At 29.7% G+C, this 10,323-nt stretch overlaps 1 protein-coding gene across 2 annotated transcripts; it reads right to left on the bottom strand.

Moving 5' to 3' along the window:
* Window positions 1-4,608: 4,608 nt before the first annotated feature.
* On the bottom strand, window positions 4,609-9,677 carry LOC110610138. 2 transcript variants are annotated; one of them, XM_021750008.2, is made up of 9 exons: window positions 9,282-9,677; window positions 9,088-9,179; window positions 8,779-8,850; window positions 8,315-8,421; window positions 7,893-7,948; window positions 7,129-7,303; window positions 6,245-6,328; window positions 5,659-5,949; window positions 4,609-5,567 (listed from the first exon to the last, which is right to left on the bottom strand). In XM_021750008.2, the coding sequence occupies exons 1-9, from the start codon at window positions 9,465-9,467 to the stop codon at window positions 4,669-4,671; spliced, it is 1,962 nt and encodes a 653-aa protein (XP_021605700.1). In that variant the 5' UTR covers window positions 9,468-9,677; the 3' UTR covers window positions 4,609-4,668. The 2 variants fall into 2 exon arrangements, with proteins under 2 accessions (XP_021605700.1, XP_021605701.1); XM_021750009.2 differs by lacking the exon at window positions 6,245-6,328.
* Window positions 9,678-10,323: the final 646 nt, after the last annotated feature.

Here is a 10,323-nt window from a genome sequence, read left to right as displayed (position 1 = left end):
AAACATATGACCATGTCACTCAAATATTAGCTTTTCACTGTTGTTTCTAACTTTAAGAAGAAATTTAAATGGCCATGTCAGTAAAAAAAAAAAAAATTATATTCAGTTGTTTAATTTGTATTTTCTTGAATAATAATAATACCCAATAAGCTATTAATTAGCTATTGATTGTCTCCTTGGCTGCAGCTTGATATTAAATTAAATGCAGTATAATTTTGAAGTAAAGAATAAATATATGCATATTGGAGTTCATCATCTTTTTCTTTGATTAGGGCATGTCCAGCTATAGTATTTGCTTTTGGAATGCCTTTCCATGGAAGGACAAATTTGTCCCCTTTTCATTTTTTCTTTTTCTTAAATTTCTAGACTTTTTTTGCAAAAAGAATATACTATTTATGATTAAGATTTTATTACCTAGAGTATATCAACAAAATATAAAAATTAATTAATAATTATTACAATAAAATTTTAAAAAAGGGTATGGTTCCCTAGGAGAGACATTATATTCTTCTCTAGAACTGAGACTTGGCAGGTTGTGACCATAAAATATATTATTCTTTTTTTTAAAAAAAAAAAAAAAATTTGTATCCATTGCTTAGTTGCTATAATCAAGGAGAAGACTGAATCTCATCAGTTCATTGGACTTTTATTGTTGATCTAGATATAAGTAATTTTTTTATTACAAGAAAAAAAAGGGTTTTTTTTTAAAAAAATTTCTTGTGAACAGAAATCTGATATTAATTAATTTATACACTGATGGGATCAAATAAAAAATATATGTAAATATGTAGCAGTTGGTATATATAGAAATATGGAGAATGGTCTGAAATGTTGCAGGAAAGAGCAGTGCATTGGGTTCATTTACATACAGCTAAATTATTCCTTTTCTTCAATTTTCTCTTTAATTTTCTAGGCAATTCTTGGCATTTTCTCATATCATGTCTACCACTCTATTCTCATCATCTTTTTTTTTTTAAATAAATTAAATATTTTTTAAAAAAATTTTCCTATGGTAAATGAAAATATATCTCTCATAAAAGCAATTCACTTTTTTTTTTAAAAAAAAAGAGAAAATTACTTGTAAATATATTGGTTTTGAAAACCCCACTCAAGATAATAAACTAATAATCTAGATTCCACACTATTTCTAGGGTTTGATTTGAAAATGGGTAGCAATAAAAAGAAATGAGATGATTCCATTTTCAGAGTGGATTTATTTTTTAACTCTCTTGCTTGTGTGTTGAATAATGATTGGTTGGTACTCCAAATAGGAAACCCATTTGGAAGAGACTGCATTTTGGAATCCTTCATGAGTTCAAAAAAATTATACTGTAAATGTATAAATAAATAAAAAAAATTTGAATATTTAATAAGGAAGATTCTATTCCAAAAATGACCCACTTCTTCAATTTCTCAGAAAATTGACAGTGGACAACTTATGTCTTGCATCACATGAACTCTCTCTCCCTCTCGTCCACCATGTGACCCATTTTGCTTTTCTTTTCTTTTCTTTTCTTTTCTTTTTCTCACTCACATAGAAAGAAAGAGAAAGAGAAAGAGATAGAGATGAGCTAGACCTAGGCTTTTGTCTCTTATTAGCACAAATCTAAATGCACCTCATGTGAGGTTAGAGTGCAATGATCTATTGGATTATCAGAACATGGATTTGCTAAAAACTATTAGCCTTTTCATTTTCTAATATTAATAAGACAGACATTCTGAATTTGGTCTGAGTATTTTTTTTTTTTAATATTTAGATGTTTGTGATTTAAAATTTTTTCTATTTTATAAATATTTATTTATTTCTATTTTTATATATAAATAAAAAATATAATTAAGGTAATAATAATAAAATGAGTAGCCAATCTTGGGTACATAATGAAATGCACATGCAAAGGATCTAAGCCAACTTTAGGTCATAATGCATTTACATTCCACAAAAGAAATGGATTTGGTCTTTGGATCTTTGCATCATTACCTCTCATGCACTTGTCTCTCAATAAGATCATAAACAAATAATAATTTTTTTAAATTTATGTTAAAATTTTTTATCACAGATTCAATTAACAATAAATAATTTATATTAAATTAAAAATTAATTAATAAATAATCTTTTTAAAACTATGTAGAACTACTAAGATGAAAAAATAAATTAATTTAAATGAAATAATAAAAATTAATTATGAGGATTAAAGGCAGAAATGAATTTTAAGTGGATCCATTTGAAAAATAGAAGTATATTCAAGGCATATCTGATTGAAATTTTATCCATTGTGTGAAAGTGAGGTATGGAGATGCTTGAGAAAAGGAAGAGTGATGAGAAACAGAAGCAATTATGCCATATTTATTAAGCTTTTCAATTTTATTGAGAAAGAGAAAAGAAAAGAAAAGAAAAGAAAAGAAAAGAAAAGATAGAATTGAAAATGGGGTGGTGAATGGTGGCCTGAAGGACAAAATATGCTTTAGAGGGAAACATCATATTCTTTTAACACTATGAAAGACAAGAATATGGGTCAAGCTCTGTCAAACACTTACAAAATCCATTCATTGTTGTACTCAAAAGTTGATGGAAAGCCCTATTTCATTTACTTTTCTTCTATCCCACTTCTCTTCTCTTCTCTTTTTTTTTTAAAAACAATATTTAGTTTGGGTAATGATTTGAGGGGTGAAAAAAAATAAATAAAAATCGATAGTCTTTTCTTTAAGTAAAATTAAAAATTTTATTTTTATAAATAAAATAAATATTTTATCTCTTAATAAATTAATTAACCGAATGGAAATAAAATAATAACTGTATTATAATAAGAAAAAATTCAGTAAGGCTGATTTAGGCCAATTATAGTAGATAGGTTCAGCTTTTAGATTCTATAGGCCTTTGAAGTCCATGATGGGCTTAGATTGTGGTAGTCATGTTAGCTTGAATCAGAGTCCATTTACTTTAATCATCAAGCTTTTGGGTAAATGAATAAGTTCCTTTTTAATGATATATCATTTTTTTTTGTCAAAAAATATGTTTAAAATTTTAAATTATTAGACTCCTGTTTTATAAAAAAATGCAACAAATTAGTCACCCATTTGAAACTGAAGAGTTATTTTATAGCTAAACAAGAGCTTAATCCTTGTAATTTAATGAAATTTTTTTTTGAAATTTAATTATTTAATCCTTATAATTTTAAAAAATTAAATAAAATTATCTATTTGTGCGTTAAATTTATAATAGTACAAAGCATTATATATACTTTGGAATCAATTAGGGTGTGCATTCTCACAACAGATATTCAGAAGGATACAAGAGAGGGCTAGAGATATGAAATGCGGAGGATTTCTACAGGGGCGACCTGAGATCACATGTGGCCATCCTCAGATAATAATCCCTTATCTAGACTTTTTATTGGTTGTGTTTTTCATGTGTTCCCATGTCGTCGCTGCCGGGATTTCCTCCACTGCTTAATCAGTTGGATGATTATGTAGATTGCTGATTGTGAGTTCTTGGGAGTCTAGCCAATGAAACTCAGCCACTCGATTGAAGAACTGGTAGCTGATTGTTAATTATAATTTAATTATAATGTATATTTCTTTATATTTTCTTTTATAAATGTTAACTATTGATGGTTAATGAATAATTGGTAATTGATTGTTAATTATAATTAAAAAATAATAAATAAATTTATGCCTAAAATGATAAATATGAATGTATATATATTATATAATTTATTTATTATTAAAAAATATATAAAATTAATAATTTATCATATAATATATATAATTTTATTATATAAAAATAAATCAACCGTTATAATTAATATAGTTATTTCTATGATATTTATATTTTATTTTTTAATTATAAATAATTTATTGACATATATTAAAATTTATATTAATATGAAAATTTGATAATTAATGAATATTAAAAAGATAATATAGTGTAAATTAGAGCGGATTGAAAATGGTATTAACTGTTTGGAGGTGATTTTGAATGGAAAGGATAAATCAAATACTCTCTGAATTTTTTTAGATAAAATACATTTAATTGATTAATATATACATTAAAATTCTGCATTTTCAAATTAAAAATTCTAGGGGAAAATAATATGAAAAAAAGGTGATGGTCAATGTTTTAAAAATTGGACACGTTTGTTGACAGCTTCAATTAGCATGATTATTCAAAATTAATGAAAAACAATTTTTTAAAAATTATATTAAGATTAAAAAATTAAAATTAAAATAATAAAAAAAAGCAAATTAAACTAGATCACATCAATAAGCTTGACTTTTATTCTAAGGCAGAGTAGGGATAGGGATCCAAGGGGTCGTTCTTTTGGTACTGATTCAATTGAATTTTATTGGTACGAATTTAAATTTTTAAAAAATATTTATAATAAATTTAAATCATGATCAAATTTTATTTTTAGGGTATTCATCATTCAAATTCATTTATATTAATAATTAATTTAATATAAAAATTTATTTTTATAATAATATTTAATAAAAATTTTATATATTTTTATTTAAAAATTAAAATTTAAATATTTTTTAAAAATATTAAATCTTTAAATGAAAAATATTTTTTTATATAAATTATTAATTAAAATATATGAAACAAAACGGTTCATGATTACACGATCTTCATAAATAAATTGCACAGTTGAATTATAAATAAAGCATTAACTAAACCAAAATCCTTACACTCTCATAGGCAAGTAGCTCTTCCTCCCCAACTTTCTTCCACACACCATTTATCATCAGACAACCTCTAATATCTGCCGGCAACATAACATCTTCATATGATTCACTAGAATCTAAAGTCTCTCTCATCTTCTTAACAATTGACCTATCCAATAAACAAATATCATTACTAGCTTCCCTCTTGCTCCTTGTCTCAGCACCTGGGTTATCACCTTGAATATCGGAACTATGTTCTTCTGCAACACTATGTTTCACTTCTGAGATTTGAGGTCTTTCTGACGAATCCACAGGCTTCTTGCTAACATCATTATGGTCAAGGACAGGAAGACATCCAGAAGACCCAAGATCATGAGGCAACATACCAATTGGACAGGGGTTCCATGATTTCACCACAGACCATCTGCCTACTCTTCCCAAAGCACCATCTGTTGTCTTCACAATTCTGCGGTTAGCTAGGCTATGTTTTACCAACTCTAGTTTATTGGCAGCTTGCTTGATAGACTCATCTTGCTGGACAAGGAGGTTACTAGAACACTTAAGAGAGTAAATTTCTTCAGCTACATCTAAATCTGAAGAACTGGGAAAACTTAGTTTGCTGAGTTTCTCCATCAACCGGCTGTTACCGGTCAACTCAGCAAGATGAAGTGCTGAATCCATAAGTTGCTTGTTGCCACATGATATCACAAGGCATTTTCGTAGCACCTCTATCAGTATTGGATTTGACAGATATGTTTCTGTTGCAGAGACTTCAGTCTTTTTTGTATGTACGTGGCGAAAGGGCTTCAGTAACTTAAGTTGTCCAACAAGCCAAATGAACAAAAAAGAAAGTTGTTCAATTTTGCCAGTTCCTGTGCTAGACTCCATTGATGCCAAATATGTTCCTAAATAAAAATAAAAATTTCAAATGAAAGTCAACAAGAATCCTGCAACAAATTTTGTGAACCTAGAATACATTGCTGCATTTGCAGTTACCTGTTTCGTATTTCGTGGCTTCTTGAGTCTCAATCATATTTAAAATGGCCTTAAGAAGCACTGGAAGTAATTCTGGTTCCTTGTTTGATAATTTTGTTATCACAAGCTTCCAATCATCCAACTGTTTGTGCAACTCTTGGCCAATTAGGTCATCTCTGGGAAGCTGCACCAAATTTGATGAATCCAAAGCCTTGAGCAAGAACTCCAACAGTACAGATAGTACTTCTGAGGAGGAGGAGGAATATAAATGAACCAGATTTTTCAAGGTCTTCACAGTGTGCTTCTTAGAACCTGAACATAGGTACATCATGTCATCATCAGATCAGCATACATAATGCATCTCATATGCTGATAATACTAATATTTTGTTGTTTTCCTTTTTTTTTTTAAAGGAAAAAACCTTTTTCAATAATATATTAATATTTGAGCACAGAAACTAACTACCAAGAATGCTTGCGGAGTGAAATAAAATCATGAATTAAAATCACTACTGCTTTCAGACTGGAGGGAAAGAAAACCACAAATTACAGATACTTTTCACATATATAAGGATTCTCCTACAAGGAAACAGAGCACAATATCTTACCCCCAGATTTGGACAAATTCAGCTTGCTGGCCATAAGAGAAAAAAATTTATTACGGCCACAAAGCTGTTCCCGATGTTTGCCACCTACAAACATGATGCTTATTGCTTAATAAGATTGCAAAACCCTAAACTAGTGACAAGATTTGTAATCACATAACAGAAAACACGAAACCAAATTAAAGCATATAATACCATATGCATGTATTATCCCTGTTAGGATACAGAAAATTTTAAGGTTTACAGTTAAGTCAAGACTGTTTTGGCAGTGGCAGACAGTTAAGCAGTTCCTTTGGTATTCAACAAGACACTAAATGCTAATTGCTTTACTGACCTTGTGACAAAAACTGGGAATAGCATATTATATCAGAATTCAGGCTAAGATGTTCTCATTAAAGGATTAACCCATTCTACATAAAGGATAAAAAAAACTGAGTAAAAGAAATTACACATTCACCTTATCTCAGTGGGTATGACAACCTAAACAGCATTTGTCTTTACAGTGTAGATTCCAAGGAGATTAAACTGAAAGCCCCAAAACCATATCAGCATCTGAAATAATTTTATTTTAAGAGTCTCCTTTCCTTTTAATACTTCAAATGCTATAATGTTATTTTCAATGAACCAAGCACAAACTGATTTTTAAAAGATGGTGGTTTTCAAATGAAAATGCTGCAAGAATAGATATTACTTAATGAAATGACATCTTTAAGAATATTTATTGACAGCAACAGCCACTAAAGTTAGAAAGGCAAAACACTAAACAATATCCTTAAAACCTTTGTGCAAACTCCTCCATAATTTAAGTCAACAACAGGTTACATAAGCTAGAGAATAACACCAATATAAGGCATCATAGTATAAAAGAAACAGAGTTGCAAACTCACATTTTCCTTTGATTAGTGAAGAACCAGGTAGGGAATTCTGCCTAACTTTCAAGCATGATGCCAATTCCCGGAGTTTTGCTTTGATTTCTTTCCTGATTTCAGCAGTTCCATCTCTTTGGAACGGAATCTGTTCTGTCTGAGGCTCCCAATAATAAGATTTCAACCAATGAATTGCCTGAAATTATCAACAGCAGATACGATGAAGTTGCTTGTAGACACTAGATGCCAGGAGGAAAAATAAACTCGCAACATTTTATCAGAATACAATTCAATTAAATGTGGGATCCACATGCAAAAATATGGCGTGAAACAATAAGAGGCAACAGATCTATTGGCCTCTGTGAATAGTCGCAAATGGTTTAGCACTTAAAAGATGGCTAATTCTTCTACTAGAGGTCCGAATATTTACAATTTAAGATTACTTGACTTAGACAGTTGCCCATCAAAATTATTTGAAGACTAATAGAAGATATCCTCAAGCAAGAGCCAGTGAATTAAGAAGATTAGCAATAGCAAACATTAATTTAATGAGTATGCCTCAGCTATTTCCTAGAAAGCAGTTACCAGCGAAAATGAGTGACAAAAACTGGTTTTGGTAGGGCAATTGGCCCAATGGTAGCTGAAAAAGAAACCATTAGCAATTGATATGGCAGTTCCATTAGACAAGCTCTAATAACTAAATTAACCAACAAAGAAGAATCCTATGGAAGACAACCAACTCCAATGATTATAAAAATTATTACACAGACAGCATAGTAGCATACCTTAACTGCTGAATCCCTAACTAGAGTCAGGGCAGGCAGATCACGGTGAGAACCCTCTACAATTAGAGTCAGCAAACAAAGAAATAAGTTCCAAGTTTTCAAGCCAAAATATGTCAAGAATATATTTCATGAATCTAATTAACGGACAACTACAGAACTTGCAGCAACATACATCACTTTGCACATAAAGCAATTAAAGAATTAAATACATTTTGTGTTGTGAACACAATTGTACAACAGTAAAGTTTTTGTTGCGATATTTATGAATTGTGGGAATTGCAAAAGTTACAAATCAAGTCCTGAAAAATGATGATAAGTCATAAAGACAATAAATTTCCAATGGCAAATGTAACACAATACTTAATTTTCTATTCCAATTACTAAATTAGTTAATGCCTAGAATGGACTAGGCAGAGGATTACCATGACGAATGTCAATCAGTGTGCGTGGAATGCCAATTGCACCAGCTGCCTCAGCAATTGAAATTTCAGTTTTTTTCCGTGTCTTCTCAACAACACAGTTCACAAGCCTTCAGGAATAAAACTCAATGTCAGACTAACAACTCTGTATACAAATGGTGTCATACAAAACTGACAACCTTAAGTGTAAATTTTGGCCAACAAAGATTAAACCATGAAAACATGTATAAAATCCATGTTACAAATAAGCTAGACCTTATACTCAATTAGCCGATAAATTCTTCTCTATTATGTTAAGATTTTGAGGCTGCAAAATAAAATCAAAAGGCAAAACAGCATTTAAGGCTGGAAAGCAGCCTATGCTACCATCATCATTTTTCTAGAGATCTATCGAGCAGCATATGTGATTACCATTGTAGAGGCAGAAGAGGAAGAAAAGACACCATTGTGAAGCAAAGAAATGGTACCTCAAGATTGCCATGCAATATAGCATGGCCAGCATTTGCTCTGAATGTATAGCATCGCTTGGTAGGTCATTTCTACAATGAAGGGGAAAACAGAGATATTATTTGCGATATCTAAAAGATAATATCAATAAAAAGAAACAACGACAACCTATAAGAACCCCAACACAACAAAATTGAAGCGTTTCAAATTGCACTTCTCTTCTCATTACTTTTCCTCGAATTTAAGCTCTGAAAGAAAGAAAATCTGCTAAAGAAAATAACCTAGAAAAAGCATACCTGACTTTGCCCACATTCGAATAAAGAAATTACCTGTAGAAAGGATCCTTTTGCTGAATTTCGATGATTGAAGCTGTGACATCAATAACAACTGGTAGGCATCCCCTGCTTCGCCATGTTGATATCTAAACACGAAAATAAGACATTTACAAAGATAATGCAAGAGAAATTTATCCATTTTCAGAGGAAAAAAAACGACCAAATAGAGAGAGAAAATTGGATCTTACTCTTTTAATGGCAGATGCTATATTTTCTGGAGAATCTGAAAAAAGAGAATCTCTAACCCATTCCCACTCATCCCAGTTCAACCATGGCACCAACTTGTAACTACGCGACGATGATGATGATGATTTCACTTGGTCATCAGCATCAACCACTAGAGTTTGCTCCTCGAATCCTAACAATGCATCCATGAGGAAGCTCCCACTACCAGATTATTGTAGCAGATAATTGAGCGTACAACGCTGCAAGGACCAAGATCCCTGATTCTTGTGTTTTTGATATATATATATATATATGAGTATTAGACGTGCTGCTTCCGATTTACACGCCAGTCTCAGAGTAAAACCTCTGTGCTCGTTCTAAAACCCTAAACCCAGTTTAGACATTAGAACTACTGAACTTTAGTTACCGAACCGAACTTAAAATTTAAAAAATCAAATCGAAATAAGGAATAACTTCACTCGAATCAAACCGTTTAGTCGGTTTCAGCTAATAAGATAAAAGGGAGACTAACTAATCGACTAATTCATTTATATTGTAAAATTATTTAATTAAAATTTTCTAATTTTTTGTAAAATTAAATTTATTAATTATTTTATTAAAAAACTAAATTCCATTTTAAGTATATAAATTATTTTAATCTTTATAATTTTACATATTTATATTATTTAAACTTTTTAATTAAAATAAAAATAAAGTAATTAATAATTTTTAACATAATAATTAAACAGTTTAATTATAAAAATATATATATATTCTAATTGGATAATTAAAAAAAAAACAAATTAGTTAAATTTTTCAAAACCTATCACCTAATAATAATTATTAACATTAAGGTTGACTTACAAATGCTATAGAATTCTGTCGTTGTAGCGTAATGACGTGAAGGAATAGTATGATTGGTTATCTCTTTTTCTAAAATAAATAAATAAATAATACAGTGAAACGTGTAATTTCCGTAATCTGTAAAAAGAAAATAGATAAGAACATTAAATTATAATATTTTTTTTTGAATTTATTTGAAAATATTACATCTTAAACAATACA

This window comes from Manihot esculenta, chromosome 2 (assembly GCF_001659605.2).
Source record: "Manihot esculenta cultivar AM560-2 chromosome 2, M.esculenta_v8, whole genome shotgun sequence".
In the NCBI taxonomy this organism is placed as follows: domain Eukaryota; kingdom Viridiplantae; phylum Streptophyta; class Magnoliopsida; order Malpighiales; family Euphorbiaceae; genus Manihot; species Manihot esculenta.
This window is presented reverse-complemented; position numbering and strand designations above follow the sequence as displayed.